The following is a 13,931-nucleotide window of genomic DNA, read 5'->3' as shown; positions in this document are numbered from 1 at the left end:
AATGAACAAAAACAACCATGTTAAAAAAGAATTATTTGCAGCACAGCTTGTGTGGTGTAATCTTTTAATCCCCAGTTTCTGTGGATGTTTTTGTAAACTGCGATACAAAAGCTGATCAAAACAACTTGGTAAATCCAAGTTCAGCCCCCCAGTAAATTGCCTGAAATTAAGCCATAAAACCACAGTGTGCCAAGTCAAAACTGAACCCATAATAAAAAATAAAAAAAAACACCCTCAAGTTAATAGCTTATGGATTGATCCCTCTTCACAGTGGCCCTTGCGGGCTCATTCCTGCACAATTCATTTCACCCCAGTGCATCTCTGCACTGCGAGCTTTGCACTCATTACAAGCTGACCTTCTTTTCCTTGCAGCCCAACCAGGGGGTTTAGCAGCAGGTGTCAAAATACCTGCATATTTCCTCTGCACGTTGCTCTGAACATCGCTGAATCTGCTATACTCTCGAGAGCGTCGGCTCTCGGCGAAACCCAGCACTGTTTCTCGTCAGGAAGTACAGTAGACCTCTGGAGATGGTGATATATACACCCACTCTGCCAACCTCTGCGCTTTGGTTTAAGTGGAGAAGGAGGAAGAAAGGGATTTATACTCGTTTCTTTCTTTTTTTTCCCACTGTGATGTATTGAGATCAAGCCTTCAGGCGTTTACCGTTCCGACAGAATGTCATTGAAATAACTTTCCCTATACTCCTGATGCCACGTTTGACCCCGTTTACGGGATAGGAATAGGCCTGGATGAATTGTGCTTCCGTTGTGTGTGGCAGGCAGGAGGTGGAGAGAGCGGAGCGGCCTCTGCTGAATACATTCTGGGGTTATTGTTGAGGGGAGAGCTGGACGGCTAGAGGTTGCAGGCAAGGTATCCATCATTGTGTCGTCGTGCCGCTCCGTCCTACTGAACTACAATGGGACACATTTAGCACTGATATGGCCTCTTCACTTATACCCGAGGGAAGCAGCGGCTGTGATTGGAGGATCAAGACAAGAGGGCGGGGCTTGGGGTAGGTAATTTACTAAAAAGCCTGTACTGCAGACGGAGAACTGAATTCTAAACTAAGATGACATAGAAATTAGGGCCTTAGTCGACTAAGATTTCTTTAGTTGATTAACACATTCAGAGCCGGCCAGATATGACCAAATTAGGGCTTGTAGGCCAGCGCTTTAATCAATGGGAGGACGGGGATATTTGCAAACGTTTTGAATACGAGTATAGTTTGAGATTTCTAGTAATTCCAGAGAAAGACGCAATAATAGCCCTTTAGTGGAATACACAACACGTTGTAATTTTTCGGCTGATTTATGAATCGTTTTCAAATAAACGCTAGATTATCGATAGTATGTGTGTCCTTATGCACGCTAGAGAAGCGGGCTGAAAAATCGATTATCCGTGTCTTGCTCTGCGCCAACGGCACACACACACACACACGCACGCACACACACACACACACTCCGATGGCGGTGAAAGGAACATCTGATTAACCCAAGACTGGTAACAGAGTCCTTACCTCACATCAGATGTTCTGCAAAAAGATTAATCCAATTCCTGATCGGCGATCGCCATTCCAAATATCGATTGCGTCCATTGATCCAACGTTATAGTCCAAAACACATAACCCACGCTGCTCCCAGCCTCCCCAGTCAATGTGGTAACACGATACTGCTTGCCCGAGAAGGGAAACCCGGGCCGGAGTTTTTTTTTCAGATGCACATCCCCAGTCAATCCAATCCAATGATGTGCAATACCATCCGGGAGACGATAGGCGGCGATATTTGCCCTTTTGCAAGCTCAGACCCATTCCCAACGATAACATCAGGTTGGATGGATGAAAATGAATGGATATCGCTAATAAAAGAAATAACGATTAAAACCTGACTATACTCGTGATTGGCACGCAAGCGATGGCGAGTTAACCAGACTATCATCGTGATTGGCATGGAATGGGTTAAAGATTTTCTTTATACTGAATGATTATTGGTCGTTAATGGAAAATTATCTCTGGCATCCCAATAATATTCACAAATGTGCACCGGATTTACAGATGTCCTTCTACATGACAGCATCCATCAGCAGATGGACAATAAATTGGGAAACACAATTTGACCAATCTGTCGAATAAATCAACTACTCGATTAGTCGAAATCCTGTACTACTATTTTTACAGGGGCACCACTGAGAGTGTCCTTACCGGCTGTATCACAGCTTGGTACGGGAACTGCACTGCTCACAGTGTGAGCTCCCCTGCACACAGGACATCTATAACAGCCGGTGCATCAGCAAAGCCAGGAAGATCATAAAACACCCCAGCCATCCCAACAACAGCTTGATCCAACTGCTGCCTTCTGGGAGGCGTCATCGCAGCCTCAGAGCCAGGTCCAGCAGGCTCAAGGACTCGTACTTTCATCAAGCCACCAGACTCATGAACACTATTTAGTCATTCAGATTTTATTGTATGTATTAATGTATTTAGTATTTTAAGTATTTTATTAATTTATTTTTTATTCTATTTATTTTTGGGCTTTCTGTATTTTTCACCCATCCCAATTTAGCCGTTATGCCAATTCCCTTCCTGGTCGTTGTGCGCATTGCCCCACTGTCGGCCTGGGGAGGGTGTAGAACTACCACATGCCTCCTCCGATACATGTGGAGTCGCCAGCCGCTTCTTTTCACCCGACAGCGAGGAGTCTCACTGGGGGAACGTAACGCATGCGGAGGTTCACGCTATTTCCCCCAGATCCCCTCCCTGCTGAACAGGCGCCCCGACCGACCAGTAGGAGTCGCAGTTTACAACGACCAGGACACACACCCCCCGCCGGCTTCCCACCCGCTAACACTGCCAATTGTGTTAGCAGGGACGACTGACGTATATCTTAAATACTTTACCTTGATTTTATTCTACTGTTGCACTTTTTATATTAACCACTCTCAGCAGTGTAACATTTTTCATACATCATTATTATGCTGTTTTTTAGTGTGTTTTTGATTATTGTATTGTTCTATTGTGTATTTTATTGCCATGCTGTACACAGGTCAAGGGGGAAAACCCCAGGAATCTTGCTCTTTTTTGTATGAGAAATATGACAGATGCAACAATAAAGCTGAATCTATTGAGTAAACTATGAATTTCTTTAGTCGACGACACCCCCTAAAAAAACATGGCTTTTGTCGACGCAGCAAGAAAGAACCCTGTTCTTCCACTCGACACATTTTGACTCAGCTTTCCTCCCAGCCCCGCGCGTGCACCAAACTCCCCCTGACATACGACACAGCGCAGTGCAGCATTAGCAGAATTAATTTGGTCTCTCCTGCTCATCTGTGGTCCTCGGCAGAGTGCTTGTGTACAAGACAAACATCTGTACCTTCCTCCTCCTCCTCCTCCTCTGAGGGAGAGAGACGGCTGGCCCCAGTCAAGCATCTGCTGGAGGTACGCCTCACTCTCCCCTCAGATCCATCTCTGTCATCAGTCCGTCTTCACCCCCGTGCTGCTGCGGGGAGGAGGAGCCCGAAGCTTCCCTCACTCTCCATGAATCTTCATCCTATATGCAGTATATCACTCACGACTGCTGCCCATCCCCTTTCTTCCATCACTTTCCTTTTCTCTCTCCCCCCCCGGGTTCTAATTCAGTCCCATTGTCTCTCATTGTCTTCACCATCTCCCCCCACAATGCTCCTATCCCATCTTCCTCTCTCCTTCTATCAGTCCATCTCTCTCTCTCTTTCATCTCCCGATACTCCCCTCCCCTCCTCCTCCCCCCGCGGTCTCCTCCAGTGAATAGGAGGTAGCAGAGGAGTGTATGGAGGCCTGTATAGGAGCTGCTCTCTGGCCAAGAGGCTCCTCCGCATGGCGTGATGGAGCGTCTATTGAACGGCTTATAGACCAGGGCGGTCTGTGACAGACAAGAGACTGATTTTAATCACATCCTGCCATGAAGTAGAGAGGTGAGGAGGGGGAGGGAGGGAGAGAGAGGGAGGGAGATAGATGGTCAACACACCCTGTCCACTCTTGACAAATCAGCTATTTTCTATGTAAATAGGGGAGTGAGGATAGATCCGGCTAAGTGGATGGACCACGCAGAAATGCAGATTCCGTGTGTTTATCCACCGCGCCGTGTCGTCTGCACTCTAAAAGTCCTTGACCCTTGACCCCACAGCCAGAATAATCATCAGAAAAGCTCAGTGTCTCCTGTGGCGATTATGGAAAACAATTTTCCATTTAATCTATGTTATATTTTCGGATGTTACATATATAGCCGCGATCAGCAGAAGCCATCTGTGGTTCAGTGTGTGTGTGTGCGTGTGTGCGTGTGTGTGTGTGTGTGTGTGTGTGAGAGACAGAATTAACAGAAAGCATGTGACTAATCAGGGGAACCGCTGGTGTGATGCGTGACAGGACAGAGCGAGGGCACTCGGAGCCCGAGGGCACACCGTCGGAGCAGCCAATCGCATGCTCGGGGAACCCTTCAAGGACGATCTCCCGGTCACTCAATGTGAACCCCCCCCCCTGGAGGGCGGGAACAAGAAGATGGACAGATTCAATAGCCAGGATAAGGGCCTATCCCCTTGCCACGCGTCAATATAGGCTCCCCAACAGCTGCTGAGGTCAAATGGATACAACACTATTGGCTGAAGTCTACCAGCCAACCTGCCAATCAACCTGCCGCCCCCCCCCCCCCCCCACACTTTTAACTGTTGCTATTTTAAAAGGCTTGATGGGTTTCATTGCATTTTCTGCAGCTCTTAGCCGGTTGCTCAATAGCGTGCTATTAAACCACTCAACGTGTTTTCCACAAATAAGGTGAGTCCACTAATCGCAACATGTGTCGCATTATAGCACCTGCCCGCATTTGATTCTGTTCACTGCAGTGTCAGTGTGTGTGTCGGGAGATAACAGTGTCAGTGTGGCGTCTCAAACCGCTGGGACAGATTTTCTCCAAAATGTTGCCGGGGGGCCGATGACAGCTGGGCCGCAGCAATTGTTCTCACTCATCAATACAAGCCTCAGCTGACCTGCTCCAGCTTACTCCAAGATATGCACCACGATTCACACACACACACACACACACACACACACAAAAGGAGCCGTAGTCGACTGGCCAACCTCTTAGTCGAATATAAAAAAAAAATATATATCATTCTTTCCAAAAGAAAAGAGGCCTAGAAGCGTGGCTAACGCTAATGGCACGCATACCAGAGGCTAACTGCCTACGAACACAGGCACTGAAAGAGGATTTCACCATCTAATGAACACACTAGAATATCAAGATGTATCCATCAGTGGACCAATTGCATGCTTTTGCAGAGGACAAGAAGCCTTCAGTCGACTCCTTCAGACATTAAGCACCCCCACAGCCCAAATGGAATGATACAAAAAAATAAAAAATAGAAAATAATAATAAAATGTAAAAAAACCTTTTTTTTAGTCGACCATAGTCGACTAACGGCAAATTTTGGCCAATCCTAGTCGACCATCCAAATCCTTAGTCGGGGACAGCCCTAGTACATACATACATACACACGCATACATACATACATACATACATACAATACATACAGTACAAACATACATACATACAAACATAGAGCCCCCACGGTTAAGACATGACTGAGAGATGCCAGGAAACAGAGAAGGGGACGATTCTAATCCAAACGGAACAAATCCCGGTGCATCAAGAAGACAATTAGTGATCCGAGAGCTATTGAGAGAACGAGATAATACCAACAATTAGCACACTGAGCCAATTTAGTGGCCGTGTGGCAGACCTACTCTGCATAAGAAAAGAAAGGGAGAGAGAGAGAAAGAGAGCGACAGAGAGAGGGGGGGGGGGCAGGAGAGAGAGAGAGAGGCAGAGAGAGAGAGAGAGTTTAATAACAACAGCTTTGGCAGTGCTGCAGCCCTCTCAACATTAATCTTCTACCTACAGTCTCTGCTCTAGCTGGTCTCCCAGACAATATCTCTGTTCAATGTCCTAGTCGGAGTCCTGGGAACAGCATATAGCCTCTGCTCTAAACTGGTCTCCCAGATACAGTATACAGTCTCTGCTCTAAGCTGGTCTCCCAGATACAGTATACAGTCTCTCTGCTCTAAGCTGGTCTCCCAGATACAGTATACAGTCTCTTTGCTCTAAGCTGGTCTCCCAGATACAGTATACAGTCTCTCTGCTCTAAGCTGGTCTCCCAGATACAGTATATAGTCTATCTGCTCTAAACTGGTCTCCCAGATACAGTATACAGTCTCTCTGCTCTAAACTGGTCTCCCAGATACAGTATACAGTCTCTGCTCTAAGCTGGTCTCCCAGATACAGTATATAGTCTCTCTGCTCTAAGCTGGTCTCCCAGATACAGTATACAGTCTCTCTGCTCTAAGCTGGTCTCCCAGATACAGTATACAGTCTCTCTGCTCTAAGCTGGTCTCCCAGATACAGTATACAGTCTCTCTGCTCTAAGCTGGTCTCCCAGATACAGTATATAGTCTCTCTGCTCTAAACTGGTCTCCCAGATACAGTATATAGTCTCTCTGCTCTAAGCTGGTCTCCCAGATACAGTATACAGTCTCTCTGCTCTAAACTGGTCTCCCAGATACAGCATATAGTCTCTCTGCTCTAAACTGGTCTCCCAGATACAGTATACAGTCTCTCTGCTCTAAGCTGGTCTCCCAGATACAGTATACAGTCTCTCTGCTCTAAGCTGGTCTCCCAGATACAGTATACAGTCTCTCTGCTCTAAGCTGGTCTCCCAGATACAGTATATAGTCTCTCTGCTCTAAGCTGGTCTCCCAGATACAGTATACAGTCTCTCTGCTCTAAGCTGGTCTCCCAGATACAGTATATAGTCTCTCTGCTCTAAGCTGGTCTCCCAGATACAGTATACAGTCTCTCTGCTCTAAGCTGGTCTCCCAGATACAGTATATAGTCTCTCTGCTCTAAGCTGGTCTCCCAGATACAGTATACAGTCTCTGCTCTAAGCTGGTCTCCCAGATACAGCATATAGTCTCTGCTCTAAGCTGGTCTCCCAGATACAGTATACAGTCTCTCTGCTCTAAGCTGGTCTCCCAGATACAGTATACAGTCTCTGCTCTAAACTGGTCTCCCAGATACAGTATACAGTCTCTGCTCTAAACTGGTCTCCCAGATACAGTATATAGTCTCTCTGCTCTAAGCTGGTCTCCCAGATACAGTATACAGTCTCTCTGCTCTAAGCTGGTCTCCCAGATACAGTATACAGTCTCTGCTCTAAACTGGTCTCCCAGATACAGTATACAGTCTCTGCTCTAAACTGGTCTCCCAGATACAGTATATAGTCTCTCTGCTCTAAGCTGGTCTCCCAGATACAGTATATAGTCTCTCTGCTCTAAGCTGGTCTCCCAGATACAGTATACAGTCTCTCTGATCTAAGCTGGTCTCCCAGATACAGTATACAGTCTCTCTGCTCTAAGCTGGTCTCCCAGATACAGTATACAGTCTCTCTGCTCTAAGCTGGTCTCCAAGATACAGTATACAGTCTCTCTGCTCTAAGCTGGTCTCCCAGATACAGTATACAGTCTCTCTGCTCCAAGCTGGTCTCCCAGATACAGTATACAGTCTCTCTGCTCCAAGCTGGTCTCCCAGATACAGTATACAGTATCTGCTCTAAACTGGTCTCCCAGATACAGTATACAGTCTCTCTGCTCTAAACTGGTCTCCCAGATACAGTATACAGTCTCTCTGCTCTAAACTGGTCTCCCAGATACAGTATAAGATAAGATAAGATATTCCTTTATTGATCCCCTTGGGGAAATTCCAGTGACACACACATACAGCTCATCATCGTCTCATTAACAACAACATATCACAATCATTACATTTTTACAGTAACAACGGCACAACATAAATTCAAACAGACATGTACATTTGTTGACACATGTCGACTACAGAATGCCTGAGACACCATATGCGATAGTCGGCTGCGACAACACCGGGGTGTCGTTGCGCCAGGTGGCAGGAGGGAGGGTGGAAATAGAGAAATGCGACCGTCTCTGGGAAGGGCTGGTCTCCCCCAGATAATATCTCTTGTGTGTCCTAGCCCTGGGAACAGCATATACATTAACTTACATCTCCTTTCTAAGTACCATACAGCCCTTCAGAAGTAATATCCAACGCCACCACCCCTGACACAACACCCATGAGAGTTCATGCTTTTGAAGAACTTAAACCACTCTATACCCTCTTCATGTCTCCAGACTAAATGCCTAGCCGACACTGACAGACAAGAGCATTGTTTCAGGGATAAGCTTATTTATTCCCCTATGCATCCCAATCACCATCCTACCTACCAGCCGGTGCTTTCCGTCTCATAACCTAAGCTAGGCGTGTTTACCGTTGGTCCAGTTGTAATTATTATTATATTATTATTATTATTATATTATTATAATTATAATTATTCTGGTTGCGTATATTATATATATATATTAGGGGTGTATCGGTAGTGGTACACGTATCCGTACTGAACCGTTTCAGTACTGGACCTTTGGGTGTAACGAACTAATGTATATATACACAAGCTTCATGCGTTACACTACACAAGCTTAAATGTGAAGGGGCCTTGCACTATGCATGGGGTATGACAGCATAATGAACTCCTTGGGTACTTCAGTCTTTTATAGGACAAGGGTACTAGAAGACCTGCTCATCAAATAGCCATCATATCTCCTAATGATAGCAGCCCCCTCCCCGGCGCCCTATTACCACAAGTGGGGGGTGGGGGTCTGCATGGACATGCACAGGAAGCCAATTAATCTAATGCACACATATGCACTGTGTTAACAGTGACTGAGTCACACGAGATCATGCATGGCACACGCGCCCTAACGTGCCTCGTTTGTGCACTTAAACGCAGGCACGTTAAAAAAACATCACACACACACATAACGTGTGCACATATATATATATTTTTTTTTAGAAACCCACAGACACAGACAGTAAAAAGGGTGAGTGATGAAATAATCATTGGGAGCCATCTCTTCTAAGAGAATGAACAATCAGCTGTGGCTCCAGTCACCCTGCTCCCTCTCCTCTCCCTCGCTCTCTTAGTACTTCACACAGGGGATTAAATATTTACTAACAGAGAGGGCCTCCAAAAATAGAGCCACTACATCTTCAAGAGAGACCCCTTGGTCCACCTCAGGCATCGGCCCGGCGACTCCTATCCTTTGGTTCCCCATCAAGTCTTTAAAATCAGGCATCATTGCTGTCGCCATCTTATAGGGTAATTCCGCTATTTTTAAACCTGGACCCTATTTTTTCATCATTTGGGGTCTAAATGACAGGTACAAAAATTTCTTTGGATTTGGTCCAGTATTGAGGGAGATTGCTTCCGCCGGCAGCCACGACACAGACTGCAATGGAACAATTCAGGGCATTTGTGCACAAAGTAGAAGTACGTCCACTGAAAGAGCTTGTTCTTGCCACTCAGATTGTTATTATACGTGTATATTATGTAAAGGTTCCCTACAGAGATGGACCTTTTGTGTTTACAGTACGTTTCACTTCCTCTGGTCTCTGTTCTAACATCCCAGGTCAACACAACAACTTTAGCTAATAACATGACCTCCACTCTGTCTGCAGCAGGTCTCTCCACTATTTTTCTTTATGAAAAAGTGCTTTGGTGTAGGATTTATTCTTCTCCTCCGGTCAAAATGGTCACTACAGACCGGATGGTCTGCGAGGCGCAGCGTGTTTTCATCCATTTGTAGCACGACTAGCCATAACTTCAGCGTGTCCTTATACAACAAAGGCAGTGTATAAAATCTGAGTGTGGCGTGAGTGACAGATTCTGTTGGTAGGATTCATATATTATGTGCAAACCCAAACCGTTGTTTCATATCTCCTAGATAACGCTTTCTGTACTCCCAACACAACAAACTCTTCCGTCGCCAACAACTCACTCGCATTTCCACCGTAGTCTTCCTGCAACAACTCACGCCCCGTGGGGATTTCAGAGCGAGACCTCTGTTTAAACAAGACTTCTGTTTTGGGTAAGAACTAGAAGACTCGTCAGACACTTTACCCTAACAATCTGAGCTTCTGTGACAAAAACAAGCACTTTCATTGGACGTAGTTTGACGCGCACAAATGCCCCCAATTGTTACATTGCAGCCCGTTTTGCGGCTGAATCCATCTCCCTCAAAACTGGACCGATACCAAGACATTTTGTCCCCATTAGTAATTTAGACCTCAAATTATGGAAAAACCGGGTCCAGGTTTAAAAATACCGGATTTACCAATTGAGACATCTTTCAGCAGAGCGAAAAAAGGATCTGTTCGCCGACTGTCGATACTTCCATTCTTGCAGGAGGGGACTTTAATGTTTTCACCAGGCCCCCTACTGCTACTATAAAACTCCCCACCCAAAAAAAAAAAACACTCTTACATAAGAGAGAAGCGGGCCCCTCATTACTGGGCACAGTGTGATCTCGCCTCTTCTCAAATACCCAGCAGGCATCATTACAACCAGAGAGAGAGAGAGAGAGAGACAGAGACAGAGATAGAGATAGAGATAGAGAGACGGAGGGGCTCAGAACATGAAGCCATGTAGACAACATTGACTCAACACAGCCTTAACTCATTCAACGCCAGACCCGATGATAGTCGGGTTAACTCGCCGACCGCTCAGCGCCAATCACGAGTATAGTCGGGGTTTAATCGTTATCTTTTATTAGCGATATCCATTCATTTTCATCCATCCAGCCTGATGTTATCATTGGGAATGGGTCTGAGCTCGCAAAAGGGCAAATACCGCCGCCTACGGGCGGGTATTGCACTCCATTAGAAATGGTGTAGTTTCTTTTCTGGGACGATCCGAGCCGTGCGGGCAGGGTTTAGGTGCTCAGGCGAGGTAGGCCTATACAACGGTGGCATGGAACAGTAACCCCGCCCGCCCATCAGTGTGTAACGCTCGGTAATGTGCGACGGACCTCCACGAGCAGTATTTGGAATGGCGATCAGATAATTGGATTATTTCTTTTGCATTACATCAGATACAAGGTAAGAACACTATATATAAATTTGATCGTTGATCTGATATTTATTTCTACCCCGATCGAAGCTGTCGCTATGTGTGTGTGTGGCTGTGTACCGTTGAGTGCAGGAGGGGACTGGGGGAGCCTCGCGCTACGAGGCCCTTTTCATTCTTGCATGAGGAAGGATAATAATGATGATCTAGCGTTGATTTCAGGAAGATTCGATAATCAGGCGAAAAATGACGTGTTTAGTGTATTCCACTAAAGGGCTATTATCGTGTCTTTTCCTGGAATTACTATAAGAATCACCAAAACTATACTCATATTCAAAATGGTATAAAACGGAAATGTACTGATGAAAAAACAATCCGTTTTGTACATGTTGACTGGAAGCAACTCACTGATAATCAACGGGTGTATTAGACCCATAGCTATAATTTAAGATATATTTTAACTTAAGCACTCGCAAAAAATCTCGCAGTCCCCCCATTGATTAAAGCGGTGGCGTTCTAGCGCCCTCTCGCGCACTTAAGCGATGGCGCAGAATGAGTTAACGAAGCCCTGTAGTACAGCGAGAGGAGAGGAGAGGTGATGGAAAAGCGGAGGATGACAAGATGACTTGAGAGTGGAGGAGGAAAAGAGGTGAGGAAGGTCCTAATGTTGAAATATATCATGTGTCGTGGTTGTAGTGCGTTTGGTAGAGATGCTATGATATATCAGCAATCAGCATATAGTCCATGTTGTCTGATTTGGGCAACCCTTTCACTACCACACTACAGACGGTTAACCGTCTGTAGTGTGGTAGTGAAAGGGTTAATCTTCTGTAGTGTGGTAGTGAAAGGGTTAACACTTTGTCGTGTGGCAGTGAAAGGGCGGCGGGTTAACATTCTGTATTGTCGCAATGAAAGGGTTAACCATTTGGTAGTGTGGTAGTGAAAGGGTTAACACTTTGTCGTGTGGCAGTGAAAGGGCGGCGGGTTAACATTCTGTATTGTCGCAATGAAAGGGTTAACCATTTGGTAGTGTGGTAGTGAAAGGGTTAAAAATAAGTACCATCGGAATCACATTTCTAATTGAAAAGAAAACATAACGAGGCATCCCTAGTGTGTGTGTGTGCGTGTGTGTGTATGTATGCATGTATATGTATATGTGTGTGTATGTGTGTGTGTGTAGTGTGTACGTGTCTTTGCATACTTGAGTAATAGTAATACGAGTAATAGCACAAGAAGACAGGTCCTACCTCAGGCTTGGGGACAAAGGCTCGTCCTGGGATGGTGAAGCAGTTGTGGACGGTACAGAGGTACTGGGCCATGATGGACAGGCGGCTTCTCTGCCTGCTGCTCGTACTGGCCGTCAGCCTCTGGGTGGGGAGGACAGTGTGAGGGGGACGCCAGGCCAGATATACTGATATCTATTGTTTTATTGTCTCATTAATTATGCTTTAGTAGTTCCCATTCTGTGTTGAGTCACAATTATTAAGTTACAAAGTTAGATTTTTATTTATTTATGTTTTAAATAAAAGGTTGGGGAACACTGCTTTAATGATCAAACTATTTCATCAATGGTAGGACTGTCCTGACACCTGATTACCATTTTTTGGGCTCGAAGCTCCAGGAGTTATCATTGAATAATCTAAGCTTCATTCTTCGCTGAGGGTTCATATGATGTCCTTGTCTAAGAAGAACTGATTTTCTAAATTAATGTTGGATTACTGTTTCTATAAGCCGTTTCTGATGTTGATGTAGGAAAATGTTTAGACAGGAAAGAAAACAACGCATTCTAATGGTGATTTTGAATGGATTGAAGCTTCGAAGCATTCTAATAGTGATTTTGACATGGATTACCATGGCAACGATTGAAGCTTTGAAGCATTCTAATAGTGATTTTGACATGGATTACCATGGCAACGATTGAAGCTTTGAATCATTCTAATAGTGATTTTGACAGATTACAGCGATTGAAGCTTTGAAGCAATTGAGTCAGCCCTAATCAATAGTCAGTGTGGTCAATACAGAAATGCAATAATTATTACACAGATATCTTAAAAGGACATGTTCTGAACCTGTATGTTCTCATTTCCTCATACGGTATGTTCTACTGAGGAAATTGGTTGCAAACCGGACATCATATAAAATATTATAATAGTTTCATGGGCTTTGAAGTGCCTGCTGACCCACTAGCCAGGGACCAGTGGATGAGAGACATGTTTGAGGATGAAGAGGAAGAGGAGGATGTTCCAAGGTGACTGGAATACAGGGAACTATCAGTAAAAGAGAGTAAAGCTGCAAGCCAGGGGTAAAGATTGACCTGCCTAACGATGTAACACTGTTACAGGTGTTACATGTCACCACAGAGCTGTGTTTGCAACTCGTGACAGAAATACATTTATATGCGGAACAAAGCAGGAGTGGCGCTCCGTCCAGCAGTAAGTGGACACCTGTTACGGTGAAAGAAATGAGAATCTTCATTGGGCTGTGTGTCGCCATGGGCATTCTTCAGCCGCCAGCCAGGAGACTATTGGCTGAGCGTGTCACCATGGACATTCTTCAACTGCCAGCCAGGAGAGACTATTGGCTGAACATGTCACCATGGGCATTCTTCAGCTGCCAGCCAGGAGAGACTATTGTCGCTTTTTCAGACAAATATATCCCCAAAGCCATATAAATGTGGCGGATGTGGTGGTCAGCTTTATAGCAACGTTAGCCGACACTATTGTCCCCACGAAGAAGGTGCGGGTTTTTACAAACCAGAAACCGTGGGTTGACAAGTGGAGAGATCAGTGTTCATTTGTCTGATGGCCTGAGGGAAAAAGCTGAGCCCTAGCCTCTCTGTTCTTGTTGCGTGTATACGGAGGGGCTTGCCTGACCGCAGCAACTTGAACAGGCTGTTATTGGGGTGGTGAGGGTCCTTCATTATTCTACAGGCTCT

General features: G+C 45.4%; 1 protein-coding gene across 1 annotated transcript in view; it reads right to left on the bottom strand.

Annotated features, from left to right (window-relative positions):
* Positions 1 to 13,931, bottom strand: part of tfb1m (transcription factor B1, mitochondrial) — a 41,165-nt gene that overhangs the window by 23,058 nt on the left and 4,176 nt on the right. The window contains exon 5 of the mRNA XM_084311132.1: positions 12,244 to 12,363. Coding sequence (XP_084167258.1) covers positions 12,244 to 12,363 — 120 coding nt within the window. The remainder of the gene's footprint in view (positions 1 to 12,243; positions 12,364 to 13,931) is intronic.

Source organism: Notolepis coatsorum (genome assembly GCF_963971535.1).
Source record: "Notolepis coatsorum genome assembly, chromosome: 3".
In the NCBI taxonomy this organism is placed as follows: Eukaryota; Metazoa; Chordata; class Actinopteri; order Aulopiformes; family Paralepididae; genus Notolepis; species Notolepis coatsorum.
Note: the sequence above shows the minus strand (reverse complement) of the source record. Positions and strands in the feature narration are given on the sequence as shown.